Genomic DNA, 18,072 nt, shown 5'->3' on the forward strand with positions numbered 1-18,072 from the left:
GTGAAGATCTCTGTCTTCACCCTTTCTTGCCCTCTCTGTTATGTCTTCCCCTTCTTCACTTCCTCTCTGTCCTCTCTTTCAGCATTTTCTCCTTCTATGACAGATGTTTCAGAAAGAAGAAGAACAGCTGGCTGCTGTGGGGCTGTTTATTCACCCCTTCATTTCTTTCTCTGCCATCCTTCTCTCTCCTTTCATCCTTATTTTTCTGTTCAAGCAGTCACAGATGGAGACCCAAATTTCTAACCCTGGAAGTATACTTTTTTGTAGAATTGAAGACAGAAAATTCAAATATAACCCTCCTCCTCTTGGTGAAGTTTTTGTGAGTGTGAAACAGTGTGCACAAGGCTGAAATATTGCCCTCGCCCGGGAGCAAACTTCATGTCAAAGGCTACACTAATAGCTTGTGAAACAAATAGCTTGTGAGACAAATGTCTCATAAATGATAAGTGAGTTCTGGCCCCTTTTACTCTCCCCCATCTTTGAAAATTAATTATGGGAGAGTTATTATTTTCTTCACCCAAAACCCCCTTCACTCAAATTCCCCTCATTTTAAATAACCCCAAGCCTCTGGTGCCATTGTGTGTGTGTGTGTGTGTGTGTGCGTGCGTGCGTGTGTTTGTCTGTGCTTATGATCACCAGAGGCAATTTCTGAATCTCTCTTCAACCCTCCGTCACTTTCTGGGAGACACGCACGCACCCACACACACAGAGATATACAGACAAAGACTATACACATGCGCTTTCTACCTCTCAGCCTCCACAGGACACACACTCACAGATGGACACAGGAAGCAGGCGCATATGCCCACTTATTATACAGAAAAGTTATGTTGTGCACTTGATACGTCATAAAGGAAAGATTTACCATTTTCAGAGATTTGGAGGATTGGAAGCTGTCTTTGTCTGTAATCCCACGAGCCCTGCAGCACTGCACGCTATTCCAGGATGTCCTGTCTGCAGGATCCAATCAGTCACTGCATTGGGATGATACACTATGGACAGAGAGATGGATAGATGAATGCTTAGGAGAATCTCTGGAGTGGGAAAAGAGAAAAATATGATGATGAAGGTTAGCAGAAGTGAGGAAAGAAATTGCAAACCCAATATGGGGATTGTACAGGTGATGACAAGGAGAGCAAATGTGATAAGAGAGAAGAGGGACATGAGAGAGTTAGCAATGAGGACATACAAGTTTGTCGAGATAGAGACGCGAGCAGAAGGAGGTAATGGGAGGATAGTGTTGAAGAGAAGTGGGGATAAATGAGATAGTTTGGATATTATGTCATAAAGACATGACTAGCAGGTGGCAGAGTCACTGTTTGATTTAAAACAGAGTGACAGGGAGGGTAAGAGAAGGGTGAGAGACAGAACAGAGAGCTAGATTAGAGACAAAAACAGCTATGTAGAAGGAGAAATAGAGGATATAGAGACACGCAAGGAAAAGGGAAGAGGAATGGCTGAGAGGAGGAAAGACATGATGTGAGCAAGAGAACACGTCATGGAGTCACCGCTGTTTTTCAGATTTATCCTTCGGTAACCCTGTCTTTCTCTTCTCTCTATCTATTCTCTCTCTCTCTCACTCTTTACTATATATGTTTTTCTCTTGGGAGGAGGTAGGAAGGTAATATGACAGTAAATGGTGGCAATGGACATTTAATTTAATTTAGTAATTCAAAGCGTTGGATATTTGGGAAAGACTAGATACTAGGAGTAAAATGTGCTTTATTTATTTATTTTTTTGATGGGGACACCTGAGCCTTAGCAGGTGACATGGGTACACTGCAAAAAATAATATTTTTTAAACCAGTTAATCAGTCAAGTTAACCCATGTTAAGCAGTCATTCAGTCCCTAAAATTTACTGTCAATACAAAAAAGTAAAAAAAAAAAAATCAGTTTCCTTATTCGCTTACACGTTAACTTCAATGTTAAAAAAAACAAAAAACAACACAATTCCCTATTTCATCTTGTTCCAAAATAACAGTCTCTGAAATGAAAAGGCACTACACTGTGTTCACATGAGATTATATATGGTCTTGAAACCTGACTATGAGACAAATTATATGTAAAGACAGCTGGTTTTCTGCATTGATTCAGACACAGAACATGATGCTCACTAGCTGAGAAACATATGTTCTCTGACTTATGCACAGTGTTGGGGAGTAACATGAAACAGAGTTACATATTTAGAACACAAAACATTTTTCTTGCCAATTATTTCTATTCAACAACATATACACCTGTCTGGCAACAACTGGTTAAGAAGCACAACCTTTCAGATTGTGAGTTATTTTTCTTGCACTGTACAGTGCTGCAGATTTACATAATTATATTATAATATCTTTTTCGCCAATTTCATCCTGTGGGAAAACAGAGAAGGTAAAAAATGCCTTCTCTGGTGCTATTTTTAATATGACTCCGTGCTGGTGACAGCTGGGGCTGGAAGCATATTGTTTTCAGGTTGTCTATACATAAATCCGTATGTCTGTCCCATTCTTGTGAACGTGATATGTCAGTAACGCCTGGCCGGAACTTCTTCAAATTTGGCACATTCACTAGGACTCGAGGATGAACTGATTCAGTTTTGGTGGTCAAAGGTCAAAGTCCTGGTGACTTTGTTGCAAGGCAACAAAGTGAAAACAAAATGTTCAATGTATGTGTGAATTCATATAACATAATGCTGTGGAAAATAAAAGGTCATGGAAAAACTTGGTCTTTATCCTTTTTGCCCGGCAAAACATCACTATCAGAGTGATTCCTAGTTTCAGTTTACTTTAGGTAGCGGCATAGTGTGAATGCCGCATTCATTCACAATGTTACATGCAATTATAATGCAAAACAATACTGAAGTAATCCAAAGTATTTAAAATATTGTACTCAGTTTGAATAATGTAACGAAATGTGTTACAAATGACATTTCAGGGCATCTATTCTGTCATCTAGTGAAATACATTTTCATAGTAACCCCCAAACCATTGCCTGTGCATATGCATTCATCCATACATAGAGATGCATGCTATCAATATTTGTACATTTGTACAAGCATACACACATCAGTGTGCTTGCATGGTCCATACACGCAGATACGCAGGTGCACACCATATGTACACGTTTGCATGCGTATAAAAACTACAAATACACACAGGAAGCCTCATTTTTGATGGAGTTACTTGTTGTGACCTGCGTATCCTCACAGTCCCAGATGTAAACTTTGATCATCCAGGTGACTGAGTTGAAAGGCATGTGATCACAATGCTTTTGGGTCAAATCTGATTTGATCTGATTCTTTGTCATGTCATTTATCCATTGTTGCTTTTTCCATTTGCCGTAGCATTGTTTTCCAGTAGAGAACAACACCATCTCTCAGTTTCCTCTTTGCTCATTGTGCCTGTTATTTCAGGTGCAATTAATTTGCTAATTAGTCAGTATGTATCTGAACAGGTTGACCAATGTATTTTATGGGGTTGTTTGTAGGTTATAGTCAACACTAAACGAGTGAGTCTGGCTGTGTGAGGCTATTATCACCCAGCTCAGCTGTTTCAAAGATGAAAGCATCTCCTGGAATACTCTCCTCTTTCACTGGGAGGGATCTCTCCCTCTCTCTCTCTATCTCTCTCTCTCTCTCCCTCCCGCTTTCTCTCTCTCTTGCTCTCATGAAGCGTGGCTCCTCTCGCTCTCTGGATGCGCTCAGTCTAAGTCAGAGTGTGGGACGGGACAGACAGGAACTGATCTCTTTCTTCATATACAGCCGGCAGTAGGTACATCTCTCGCTCTGGTTTTCTTTTGCATGCTCTATTTATCTCTTTATCTTCCTCATGTTTTTTTTTTTTTTTTTTTTACCATTTTCTCTCTCTTCTAACCTAACACAAGCTATGAAAAACAACTGTTCTTTCCTGTTTGTCTAGGCTTATATTCAGACAAGATGTAGTAGCAGGGAACCTGGAATGACTGTGGAAAACAACTGTAAAGTTAATGACTTTGAAACTTTAAATTTCTTAAATGTTTGTGTTTGATGTTGTGAAGATGACATGATACGCTGCTGCTCTAGGTGCGAGACAGACATTTAAGTATACATCTCAGCTGCTGTCCACACATCAGGTTCAGTCAAAACTATCTGCAGTGGATGAACTTTCTCTCCACATACAGAGAATCTATAATACATTGGGATGTGCGGACAGTGCAGACTTGTATGGGTTCAGAGATCTGAAATGATACCAGCAGTCTAGCATTTGCTTCTGTGCTGTTGTTGCGGTTTCTAGTTTCAGCACCAGGCTTGCAAGGCAGGCAATTTTTCTTTATTTTTTTGGGAGTAAAATCTGTGCATCTAGATTTTTTCCCCTTTAAGATCACCTAAACAACTTATATTTCATTCAATTTATTTGTATTGATTTTTTAGCCTACTGTAGTTTTTATGTTCTCTGGTTGTGTCTTACATTAAATCACTGTCTCACTACCAGTGCGCTGGGCTGACTGGTTGACTGGCTCTTTGTGTGGGCTGCAACTGTAGCTGCTAGTATCAGTTTTCTGTAACTCTGCCTTTCTGGTATACGCTGATGAAATAGAACTGAGGAGTCACCTCACTTCACATTTCAATTGTATTAACTGCAATCCTTATTTTCCTTATTTGGCACATGGAGTCAATGTATACATCAAAGTAAAGTTATATAACTTGACCAAACTGTGATCGCTGATGAGTGTAACACAAACAAGGTAGTAGTCAAACACTTTTCAGTGATTTTCAGATACACAAGCTTCACCTTTATCTGAAACTTGAATGTTTCAAAGTCTTGTGCCTACACTTCTTGGATCACATGTACCATGACGAGTCTTAAAACGACTAAAGCTGAAGTAGTGGGTGAATTAATTAATTACACGATCATGAGAAAATTGATTGTAAACTATTTTGATAATAATAACATTTTTACTATCTTTACTATTTTATCATTGTAAACTAGATCTTAGAGATTCTGATTCACTGGATAACCAGGGCTGTGAGGATGGGCATTTTCACAATATTAAAACATTTTATAGACCAAATGTTAATGTTTGAATGATTAATTGATAAAATACTGAACACATTAATAAATGAAAATAATCATTGGTTGAGTCAAGCACTATCTGTCAACGAAACCAGTTGTTTCTTACTGAGTCAAAAAACTGAACAGGAGCAGTAGATAAGCTGAAACTTTGAGGCCATTGTAGGACCAAAAGAGGTCAGGTCCTTATGTAATTGTAACTTAAGTCTGAAGGAACAGATTGCCGCTTTTCCATGCAGATCATTGTTGATATTCAATGCAGTGACTATATGCATATAAGCATTGTGTGTGTGCATGCGTGCATGTGTATGTTTGTCTGTCTGGGAACACTCATTGTTATCTCTTACATGGAGTCTTACTGAGGAAATAGACAATCAGTGTTTAGACGTGTATCTAACTGTGGTATGTAATTCATATTTTTAGCTATGTTTTCATCCAGACCTGTTTAGTCAGTGGGGATAGGAAAGATTTTATGCAGACAATATCTTTAAAACATAGAGCTGCTGAGCTGAGGTTAAAGAAATAACATGGTGGGCAGTGTGAACAGCAGCAGGTTTAAGGGAGAATGAAAATCTAAGTTACCTTTGATTTAGCCCATGTATGCATAAAGGCATAAAGTAAACATTTTTTTTCCTAATGCGTCTGTGATAAACAATATAGCGCAGACACAAAGACAAAAACACATTGTGAATTTGTTGTACTGAGGGGACATTCCTCTCTCCTCTGCAGAATGGGAGTTTTGCCCACAATTTTTTAACGTGCAGTTCATCAGAAAAGGCAGAATTAAAGTTACACAGTGTGTGCAAAACAACACCAGTGTATGTAATCAATAACCTGCCAAATTACCACTAAAGTAAACGGGAGGGTTATGCTACCTATATATTGGTTATTTCAGTTTTCAGTTGAGCATGCAGAGTTGCAGCACACAACAGGTATTCAGCTTTTTGCCTTCTACAAACAAATTCACTATAATTTTGGCTTGTTTGTCTTCCAGGCGTGCGCTGTAATAACACTTGCACATGCTCATGCTCGCTGCTGATTTTGTTGATGACCTTTCTGTTGCACAATGAGACACTGCTCGTAGGCACAGACTTTGTCGCTGTCCCCATTGCTGGAGAAAGTTTTGTCTTCAGGTTCTATTGTAGATTTTCTGTGTGAGTCAGTTGCATGTTGGGTGCTTTATGTTGTGTGCTTACAAACCAGTACCAGTGAATTTTACTCCTGTCCCTTTCTTTCACTTATGAAAACCCCTTGGAGGCTGTTTTAATTAAATATACATATTAAGTGGCTGATGTGAGAGCTCTTATAAATTATGCTGCCGTATCTTAACGGTTGCAACATTTTAGCCTCTTTTTTTTTTCCACAGGAGAAAGGAACACACGACACACACAAATGATGGTTGTCGGTCTTACTGGATGAGATGAGACAGTTGTGCATGAATATTGATGCATAATGGAGAATCGTTAACATAATGTACATCAGTGGGATTTAATATCCACCATGTGAGGTCTGGAATCGATACCTTTTGGTTGGTCTCCATGTATCTGTATCCCTGCGCCTTTACGTTTACATTTAAAATTAGAATCAAGATTTTCATCCATCCATTTTAAACCTTGTCTTTTCCAGTACAAGCTATACTATTTTAACATATGTTCCTTTCTTCTTTAGGTTGTATGTTCAGGTGTTTGTCTTCACTTTTTAAGGAGCACACTTCCTGCATAATATGGTGAATGTATAGAGAGCTGGTTTTGTTGTGACGTCAAATCACAATTTGTCCAACAAACTGTTGAAAAGTTTACACGAAAACATGTGCACCTCAGCTGGTGTGAAGACAGATTGAAGAAGCTGATTTAGCTAAAACCACCAGGCATTTGAACCATGTATCAGCAGCCTACACCCCCCACTTAGAAAGGCGGTGTCAGATAACCTCAAGTCATGCCCCCAGTGATTCCTAGTTGACCCCTCATTCATTCAAGATGGGTGACTAAAATCTTAAAAGACCAATGGCTACCTTATTTTATTCTGATTCTTCCCTAGAGTCTGCAGGAAAGTGTTTTAATTTAAATACCTCATCATGATGATAACAGTGAGCACTAACGGAGCTTTAGAGCTTTAGTACTGGATATGTCATAATGGATTACATTTGTAATATACAGCGAAAGCAAAAGTGAAACTGTTTTCTTTTACTCCTCTCGGTGTGAAGGGCTCCCTCAGTGAGGATTTGCCCTGAAGTCATATCTGCAGTTTGGGTGTAGATGAGGAGAGAAGAGAAGCCTGAGAGGCACCTGGGGTCAAACTGAACCTGATGCTTGAAGCATCGAAGAGCGAAAGTGGAAAGAAAAAAAATCAAATCTATTTACAATCACAGAGGTCTGATCTAAAAAAAAATCAAAAGAGTCAAAAACATATATTCATCCACTTAATGAAAAGGTAATTTTCCTTAATAAATTTTGCACCCTCACTTACTATTAAGGTGTGCTCATTCCTTGCTGTAAATCTAAGTAAAGTAAATATCAGTGTGCTCAATTTCTTTTCTGCTGAGATCTTCTGAAAAACTCGGGGGATTATTGTAGCAACATTATTCACTATGTGCTTGGAGAGATGTGCAACTGAATCTCAGTTTGTGTGTGCACTCACTTGCAAATCTGAATACCCATTTGCAGACACGTTGACAAATCAGAGCAAACATTTACAGATTCATACTCCTTCACAAACCTGAGCACGGATCAAGATATAGTTTCACAGCTCTCCGCCCACATTTACTAAACAATATTGCTACTCTAATATCCACATATGCCTCCTAATGCAGATGGGGGTGAATGTAACTTAAACACTGTTCACAGTGAAGTATGTGTATCATCTTGAGATATGAGAAGAAATCCAAACTATCTGCATGGCTAGATACTGCTAGGAGTAAGTGAGAAAATATTGTTTTTTTTCCTTTGGATTTTGGTGAACTGAGCTTTTGATGAATGATTTTTTTTTTTTAATGATGATACAATCTGAGTTTCCCCATTATATTGACACTTAAAAACATTGTACATTGTATAAAACATTTTAATTATCAAACAAATGATGATTGTAAATCTTTCTGCACATCTGGTTTTTGGAGGAATTTTCCAAGCAACGTCACATTTGACTTCTATCTCATTTTCTACAGTCCGGGCAGAAGTGATGCTGTTGAACAATCACACACTGGGGCTTTAACACCCACTAAAACACCCGCGAGTTAAAGGGTCAAACTCCCTTGAACCTTTCAGCTGTCAGAGTGAAAGCTGGAATTATTAATGGCCACTGAGCTGTCTGTTTGTATTACACCAAGTAACCGAGTACCAAGAGTATGAGACAGCCCCTGTGCTTGTGTTTTTGTTTCTTTTTTGCAGTGTGACCGTGAGCTTGTGTGAAAAGTTACAGTAGATTAAGTTCACACACCTGAATTTCAACCTCGCATCTGTGTGTGCCAGGTGTCACGCCTCCTGAAATAAATTAAATTGCTGACAGCAACACAAGCTACTTAAAGTGGAGGTAGTTTGTGTGTGTCTCCATTCATACTGGTTTTGTCTCTATGCAGTCTGTGACTGGGCTGTATGGAAGTCCCACAGGGACAAAACACATCCAGCTGAGACAAAAAGTGAGATTCATTATCTACCTCTCTCAGTTTTTGTCCTTTATTTCCATCCTCTGTTTATGCATTTCTGTCCCTTTTAGTAGATGTGTGGCATGTGTCAGACTTTGTTAATCCATCTGAGAATTAATCCCTTTGAGATGCTGATTCCTCTTCACAATACAGTACAGCTGTCCTGAAACCAGGCACAGCTGTGCAGTTTACCTCCAGAGCAGAACATGTTATTGTTCATTCATTATTGTTTGATTCATTTAGTGCTGAATGCATCTGATTTTTAGTCCTTTGAGACTAAGAATTTGTTAAGAATTGAAATGTCTCTGCATTAAGATAAAGGAGGAGATTTTTTAATCTGAGGATCCAATCTGATTGATCAGTTTTATATATATAACAATACTTAATACTGAGACATTATGCTATCCTCCGCACCAAAGAGCTGGTTTGGAGAAATATTTTTTTTACTGTTATTTACGGATTAGTGGAAATCTAGACACATAATGAAGTTTAACTGTGAAAATGAAATGATGAAATGAATGAAAATATCATTTAGCTCAATAAGTAATCTGCAAAATATGATTTTCTAGAACTATTTTGTTAAAGAAAATTTAATCCATGTGTCATACATACTATGTTCTAATGGTTGTTCTATCTTTATCCAGTTAACAGTACAATTTTTTTCAACAAATTAATCTTTCTGGCTTTCTCCTAGCAGTAAGACAACAGCTTGTCTGCACCATAATGCGTTGTTTTCTTGTACATCAAAAAATCTTTGACAGACTTTAAACTAAATTCCCCTCTCTTTCTTGTCCACTCCCTCCTTCTCTCTCCTGACAGCATTTCCCGGCTGTGAGCGGGGCCTTCATGGATTCTCCGTACAATGGCAACACGTCCTTGCAGACGTCCACCTCTAACCTCAACGCCAGCTACTCTCGGCCCTCAGAGGCAGAGGATGATGGGAAAGTGTCCAGTGACATTATTTGGCTGTGGATCGCTGTGCTTGCAACTATCGGCAACATAGTGGTGGTGGCTGTGGTTTGTGCCTGTGCCTTCTGACAAGAAAATACTGCTGCTGTCTCGGATAATGGGAAACCTTGTATATCCTGAAAATATATTTTTTCTTCAGAAACGATGTATAATAGCCTTACTTTTAAACTGATGACCATGGATTTTGAAGTGTATGCTTTAGTTTGACTTATGAAAAGGAATTTGCATGGGATGCACACTTTCGACAAAAATATTCAACTCAAGTTAAAATAGGGAAAATACAACTATTTTATTTATTCATTCAGAGGTCTTCAAATTTACATAATGATCTGAGAGAGACATAAGCACATCACACTTTTTCTGTTCAGTGCTACAGTGCAATATTCAGAAGAAAAAAGCTACAAATTATGGATGAAATATGTAGGATAATAAGTGACTTCAATAATTCAGATCTTACTTAAAATACTGGAAAAGCTCAAACTGACCAAATAAGACCACACACAGACAGATACCATGCATGTTGCACAGTTTAAAACTAACTAGCAACAAAGCTACCCAGCACATATTCCCAATTTTGGCTTTCCATAGTTTAAAGACAACCCTATTGGATGTCATTGCAGTACATAAATAAATTTCACTCATTCACTTAATCCACAGAGATTTTTTTTTTTTTTAGCTTGTCAGGGGATTTCAACCAGCAAACTTTCAATCACAAGCCTTACAAAAACACAACACCCTGAATCTAGATGCCACAATATGTTATACTTACCTTAACATTAATGTTAGATAGAAAGGTATCCAACCTCAGCCATTACTAATTGGTGTTTTGTTGTATGATAAGGTAAAAACATCTTTCAAATACATTAACACACGATAAGTTTGCTTTATTCTTTATAAACAGCTCACACTCAGTTAGAATGGAACCACTGAACATTCGTTCACATAAACTTGTCCTCAGGTTTGCCCTTTATGCTTAAAAATTAAATGGGTCACAGGGATTTTATTCTAACCTCCACATGAGCAGAGTATTAACCTTGTTTTAATGAGCATCGGTCCCAGAGCAAAATGCTAAATTTATTCATTTTGGATTCCAGGCTGAAAAAAAAAGCTGTGGCCTTAACATAAGAGTACTATGCTTACCAATGGTCAGTTAGTTATGCAAGCCAAGCTGGTGTTATATAAACCCATTCAGTCCCAGTTATACCACAGGCTCAGCAGAGGTCAGTGTCAGAGCCACAAAGATTAGAAAAGATCAGTTTGATCTCTTAGTGGGATCAGAAGCCAGAGAGAGATTCACAGTTGACGCTGCACATGATTTTGTAGTTAGAGAGGTCAGAGGTTTGAGCCCTGTGGCAGCCGGGGTCCTGAGGATGCTCGATCAAAGCACTGAACTCCAACCTGTATTGTCTATACTATTCCTTTCTATTCTATTCTTTTTATTCTTACATCTTCACCACCCAGTGTATTTACTTGACTAAATCAGAACGCTCTGGCCAATAAGAGGAAGTGAGCCTCGCAAAAGCCTTGCTCCCTTAAGTTACCGTTTCTACACCCACCTAGCTTTCCATTTTTGCAAGGCACATACTGTATGCAGTTTACAGTGTTAACAGAGGTACATTTACCATCAGTAGTGATTTTTGAGAAAAAAGAAAAAGTGCCCATGATTTCAGACAGAGGTGGCCAAATTTTGGGAAAATTTGGTGGGCAAATTTTATCAGTAATTCCTAGCTAGCTAATCAAGCTAATATTAGCTCCAAAGAATAATAAAAAAAATAAAACGAAAACATTGCAAAGGGTCTTAAATATGCACTTCATAGCTAAATAATACTGTGCTAAAAGGCTGTGGTAAAAGAAAAAAAGTCTGCATTCAACCAGTTTTACCAAAGCCAGTTCGTCCTAGCATAACCCTGTTGAGTTGCTTAGGCCTCTGTCTAGGCTAGCTGAGACAGAGGTTAAATTTATGTATAATTGTTTGTATTTTCAAACAGTATGTCTAGCTTTTAACAATATGAGACAAAATTTTTAAGCATGAGCACAAACAAGGGTTGTGACGGACAGAAGACTGCATGTTATCCCACAAAATAATGCAGTATAATATTCTCCTTGGCCTTGGAAGCAATGCTAGTTCGACGGACATGTAAATAGTTGATAAATTTAGAGCAGATAAACACACAGTTTAATACATTCCTTACTCTTTTGCTCTTGTATTTCTAGCAGAAAAATACCCCACGCTCCAAACTCTCTAGCATCTCTCTTACTACATCCCCATGCATGCTGCTTCAGCATTTGGAGAAATCTAAAGCCTGACAGGCCTGCTGTGCCTAGTTACAGTTGCTAAGCTATGATTGGACAATTGCTGTTTTTATGGATGGATTTTAGCAAACACTCAGTGATGATGCCCCCATGCTGTGACCACAGCTTCCTTTTTCATTTTCACCACTTGATGCTTCAGCAAATTCTAGTCTTCCTAGGGTCCACAAACATCCACACTAATAGTTCATCAAAAGACTCCAGTTCATCTGACACGCATTTGAATAAACTGTGGCACCCTTGAAAAGCCCAGAGGAGACAAACTCCTTTTAGAAAGGAGCAAGGCGCAGCAGAGATTGAGCAGTGACTTGTTGAAATTTAATAAGCAAAGAAGGTCACACAGAAGCATTTCTGTCTGTCAGGGTTAGGCTACTTATTTCTCCATTATAAGGATAAATACATCATTAAAAAGGGTAGTGCCATTCGCTTTCAGCTCGCTTCAAATCACTCTGAGATCGTTAGTGAGAAGATAAAATTTCATAAAGCTCATAGGGAAGAGGCAAATGAGGTAGACAGTTAGGATGGGAGAAGAGAAAGAAGAGGGAGGGCATGAAGATGAGATGAATGAGATGAATGAGATGAGGATAGATCAGGTCAGAGGAGGTCAAAAAGTATAATGAAACTTCATGAAACTGGAATGTATGATATAGCTGACGAATCAAACCATACTCTTGTTCATCACGCAGTGAACTTTGTCCGGAGCTTGGTGCCAGGCAAGTAAATGGACAGTAGGTTTTTAAGCTGGAGGCAGTTTTTGGCAGACAGACAAATGATATTGTCCTTCTGATAGAGGTATCCGATTAAAAATGTGTTGTTCACAAGGGCACGGGCAAACAGTACATTATGCTGGTTAATTTGGATGACTTGTTGGAAATATGGTACATCATCAGGCCATCCAGTATTGTGTGTAAAAATGGAGACTCTTCTGTTGCCTATATTTAGTCCATATAATCAAACTAGTCAGCCAGTGGTGGAAGCTTTCAGCATACTAATGCTTTATTCTTAATGCTACTACCTTTTCTTAGATGACTTATCAACATACTGCATTAAGTTGTTTTAACCCAGTCTAGTCAGAATGGATCACAGAGCCAGTGTATTCCACTGCACATATATGTGTTTATACATATGCCTGTGTTTGTGTTTATCTCACCATCTCTCTGAGATCCAGGCTGTGTGAACTGCGTCATCGTCCTGTCAGTCCTCTGCAGAGTAATGAGCTGTAATGTGCCTCTCTCGTTCTCCCAGCCCGAGCTTCCTATCCAGTTTTCCCTTTTCTCCCCCTCCCTCACTCGGTGTCCCAGAGGGGAGTGGGTCCCTGGAGGCTATTAGGGTGGTCAGAGCGGATCGTATCACTGTGGTTGACTTTACTAGAAGATGATTCTGCAGACTGAATAGAAGTAACATCAGCCGTCAGAGAAAGAGATAAGCAGAGATGAAGAAAAATTAGTCACCGGAGATAAAGAGTGGCAATGAGTGACGCATGAAGTGAAAAAGGAAGATGTGGAAGAGAAGGGAGTGGGAAGATAATGAGGCAGGAAACGCTCATTTTCATTTCTGCCATTAGGAAAGTGATGTTGTGTAAGAGTGGCAGTGAGGAAATGAGTGGGAAAGAGAGAGAGAGAGGAGAGGAAGGAGGTGGTGTGAGTTGGAAATAATAGCATTTATAGTAGTCAAAATCAGAGAGAGAGAATGACAGTGAGTTAGTCAAGTAGAAAAGTCAGGATGAACTGCAAACAGAGGAATCAAGAAGAAAGGACACATCATTATATGGTTAATATTTTATATTCACCTATATTTTTTAACATAAACAACTGAGAACACTGTGTTTTTCATTTGTTGCACTGACAATGCTTTCTTATATTTTAAAATCTGCAGTGTCTTTACATTAATAATATTTAAGATATTGCTGATTTATTGTATATATGCAGTTATTGATCTAGCATGTATGATTTACACAAAGTGAGTTCATCCCACCCCCATAATCATGATGACTGAACATCATGATCACAAAAGCCACTCAGGGAGGCGCAAGTCAGAGTGTATTATTACAGTCCTCACCACTTTATAACCACTGTCAGCAACCATACAGCACATATTCACAACAACTTCACTCCAAACCAGACAGAGTGTGTGTGGTCTTTTGTTTGGTCAGTCGAGGCTCAGGTGTCCACTGTTCACCACCGCCTGCAGTTTGCACCTCTACCAACTCCCCCACTGTCCAATCAGCAGCCAGTTTCTGTGGAAGCGTGGACCTACAGTATCAACCCATAAGATGCCATCAGTGTGTTTGATCCCAAGCTTTTGGAACTGACTCAAAGGACAGCGCAAAAACAAAAACATGAACACTGTAGAAGCTGTTATTGTGGACTAGATCATTTATGCCACCGACGAACCAGGCAGCTACCTTCCTGTTAAATCACATGAAACTGAAGGATCACATCTCTGCCCAGCTCTTCAACTGCAGACACCTATTACCAAACCAGTGACCCCAGCTACTCAACCACTCAGGTGAGAATAAAGCCGACACTTGCATTTGTGCAGGGACCTCACGGGTCTAAAACAAGCTGCTTCCCTTGAATTTTGAGCTTGTTATTTAGTATACTTTTGGGAAGAACATCTGCGGTGTATTTTTCACGCTCACATGTCTTTTTTCACTTTTCTTTCTCCTCTAAAAAACAGCTTGTTGGCAATAAAGCTGTAACATCACCCACCGAGAGTGATGAGCCAGTCTGTAGATAACATTAGTCACCAATGAGTTTTAACTCATCTAAGGGATCATGCTCCCCCATCCAGGAAGGGCTTTTTTTCTTCCTTAAAATGCATGAATCTGAGGCACTCTGAAATTAAATAAAGCACATAACTATGCTTAAATTTTCTGGGAGAAAAAACACAACGCACGCTTGCAATGTTTTCAAAGGTTACAGTTTAGTGAATAAATAAATTAACAGTATAATGTAATCTGTGTAATCTGAGTGATATTAATTGAGACTTTGCATAATGAATATTTTAAACGGGTAAAAGGGTCTTTAAAGTACAAAGTAATAATTATAGAACTGAACCATTTTGCTTCTTTTCTCATGAAAGCAAGGTATCTCAAGGTACCTAGAAGCAATGGCATTAATAGGCTCGCATGAAGTACTTCAAAGTGCTGTAAGTAAAAATTCTCCAAACTGGATATGAACCCAAGATGGCAGTATAGCAAGCTAAATGATCCAGTGAACTGAACTGACAGAGGATCTGAGCAGCAGGGAGTTCATCTCTGCTCCACTCACAGTTTGACCCTGAACACATCAACTCTGAGTTTGTTGAGCAGCTTTATCTTAGTTGTTTTACATCATTAGCTCTGTATCAGATTCAGAATAAAGAAAAAAAACAAACATACAATACACTGTGGTCTGTTTCTCTTGTGTGTCACGTTGTGCCTTCTGTCATCTCCCACATCCCTCCTTTCATGCATGTGAGGCACCAGACCGTGAAGGCCACATTGTGAAACTCCACTGTACACACACACACACACACACACACACACACTCAAACACACACACACACACACGCACACACGCACACACGCACACACACTGTCCTCACCAGACCTCTCTGACTTGCCCCATCTTTCCTCCCATTTATGCAAGTCATCATTTACCAATATTGTAATGGTGTAGTCTCAACCTTTGGGCCGAATGCTACATTGGGTTGATTAGCATGCAGACATTGCTGAAGGTCATTTCTAAGATTGATACATTGATATTTGTTTTATATACTCTATTTTAATAAAAAATGATCTGAAGTTGCTTGTCAAGTAGTAAAACGATCTTGGTAAATGTCCCTTAAAGTTTTAATGTCTAAACTTTTGCTATAGGAAGATGCACTGAATGTCTTGTCTGCTTCCATACAGATCCTCATCGATGACCTTCCTACAGGAGGAGCACTGAATGCAGAGAGATGACAATAAAACCGATCCGTCTTTCACAAAATATGACGAGAAACTACTTTGTAGCTCTGACTTTGTTATGATCCACTTTTCCTGGGGAAAAAAGTGGGGATGCAGGTATATCTGGACGACCATGTTCTAAATCATTATGCAGAATGGATTTAAACGACGAGGGACTCCAGCCTGTGTAAACACTGCAGTGTGGTGACATGAAGATCATTGCTGGGCGAGGTTCAAATTCAAATGACATTAATCTGCATAAACATTTCACTGCCTCTGTCTGGAGAACAAAAGTCCACTTGAATGGCTGTATTGGTGACTAAAGATTTGTTGTGAGGACAATATGGGACTAGTAGGAACATACAGATGTTCAGATACTGTGATGCAACCTTTAATGCAAAGCTTATCGCTTATTTTTGAGAAAACAAAATAGTACAAGCATGAAATTAATGGTTTGTATATTTCAAATGTCAAGACTTGTTGAGGACAGGATGACGTATTTGTACATATGATAAGCTAAGCTGTTGTTACTCAGAGGCTTCACTGTGAAAGCTAAAGCCAATATATTTAAAGGGAAATAAAAGGCAAATTCTGCTGGTGTTATGTCTTACAGATGGTTCAACCAAACATATGCATAAACTCACACATTCAAATGATATAAGAGATACAGGCATGATGAGAAATGGATTTCAATGCAAACAAAACACAGCAGTGTATAATGGGCAGGAGAGGAACAACGGTAATACAGTGCAATGTTAAATGTTAACATGCTACCATTGCAGCATTGTAGTTTCTCAGCATTACAGCTTTGTGTGTACCTCACTTGACATGCATGGCCACTTTCTCTTAACTGTCCTCCTTGATGGAGTAAACTGTCTGCCTCCTCACAGATACATTTCAGTCATTTGCACTTTAGTAACACAAACTACAGGCTTAGATTTGTTAGTTAATATATAATTATGTGTAAGGATTTGACTTTAGATTTGATTCTATGTTTTTTTTCTATATCTTAGATTTAAGTTTCATTTGAGAATACATTTCTTTGTATATCGTCAATAATGTCATTCGTCATATTTATTTACCTTTAAAGGGAGTTGTGTTAAAGTTATACCTTTCTACTGTATGACTCTTACAGTACATTGAATCTTCTGTGATACAACTTCATTAAATTCATAAGAATGTGAGATGTTTGTTTGTTGCATCAAGTTTCTTTATGAATGCTTGTCACCTTCGACTTATGGCAAGTGCAACTTTAAAATCTTTGTTGCAACAGTCAATATACCTTTAAATACTTTGTGATTTTTTTGCAGTGCATGTGTGTTTTGATTGATGAAGATGTTTTCTGAATTTGCAGCTTGTTTGTGTTTTTGCATGTGTTTTCTCAATTTGCAGTGCGTTGAACTCTCAGGGCCACCGTACAAATGAATATCAAAGTTATCTTGTGTGGATTGTGCATGAGACATATTAAAATTTGAAAATGATGAGATTTCTATGGAAGCTCTGGGATGCAAGTGAAAAATATTTTTTGAGGGGGGATCCTTTTTAAGTTTTTTTTTCACAGATCAAAAAAGCAAAAGCTTTAGTGGTGCCGGCTGAGGAGTGAAGGAGAACAAGAGGGGAAGTCAACACAATTATAGAAGACAGACTGGTGAATAATGAATGATTATAACTGTCACATTATAAGAGATACATTCATATAATGGTCTTTTACTTTGTATGAATGAAATGATGAATTCATAGTGAAAGTGAAAGGACAGGACGTCATCCTAACACTGACTAAATGTGCATTAATGGTAGTGTGGCTTCATCTCCATTCAGTGTCTTCTGACTTAATAATGATCACAGGCTTTGCTGTTTCAACTAATATGACTGCAACTCCATTACACAGATGTCAGAGGAATAATAACAATGGCTTCATTCTCCTACAATAGTATGACGTTATCTTAATCTGTGATAGAAATAGATTTTCAGCTCAAAATCTTTTCAGAATTTTGCAATAGTGCTTGTGTTCTGTATTTTGTCAAACTGGATACTGGACTCATGGATAGAACAAATATATCCACCCTCAACACTGACGTGCACATGTTCACTATTTCGACAACACATACATGCTGCATACAGAAACTTGTATGTAAATAGGAACACAAGAAAACAGAACAACAATAACCAATGTTTTTGTGAACTTGTCTTA

At 38.6% G+C, this 18,072-nt stretch overlaps 1 protein-coding gene across 1 annotated transcript; it reads left to right on the plus strand.

Moving 5' to 3' along the window:
* Positions 1 to 1,105: 1,105 nt before the first annotated feature.
* On the plus strand, positions 1,106 to 17,362 carry LOC111661103 (uncharacterized protein C14orf132). The gene is made up of 4 exons (XM_087176139.1): positions 1,106 to 1,223; positions 3,658 to 3,752; positions 9,491 to 14,458; positions 15,846 to 17,362. Exons 1-3 carry the CDS (start codon positions 1,106 to 1,108, stop codon positions 9,707 to 9,709), a joined length of 432 nt encoding a protein of 143 aa, XP_087032265.1. The 3' UTR covers positions 9,710 to 14,458; positions 15,846 to 17,362.
* Positions 17,363 to 18,072: the final 710 nt, after the last annotated feature.

This window comes from Seriola lalandi, unplaced genomic scaffold (genome assembly GCF_002814215.2).
Source record: "Seriola lalandi dorsalis isolate HSWRI2012SDOR001 ecotype SW California unplaced genomic scaffold, Sedor1 jcf7180002054536, whole genome shotgun sequence".
In the NCBI taxonomy this organism is placed as follows: domain Eukaryota; kingdom Metazoa; phylum Chordata; class Actinopteri; order Carangiformes; family Carangidae; genus Seriola; species Seriola lalandi.

Bases quoted from the DNA above. Each gene is read 5' to 3' on its own strand.
- LOC111661103 (XM_087176139.1), top strand. From the start codon at position 1,106: ATGGGGATTGTACAGGTGATGACAAGGAGAGCAAATGTGATAAGAGAG. The intron at 1,224-3,657 runs GTAATGGGAGGA...GCTCTCATGAAG, and splicing joins AGAGACGCGAGCAGAAGGAG to CGTGGCTCCTCTCGCTCTCT. The intron at 3,753-9,490 runs GTAGGTACATCT...CTCTCCTGACAG, and splicing joins TTCTTCATATACAGCCGGCA to CATTTCCCGGCTGTGAGCGG.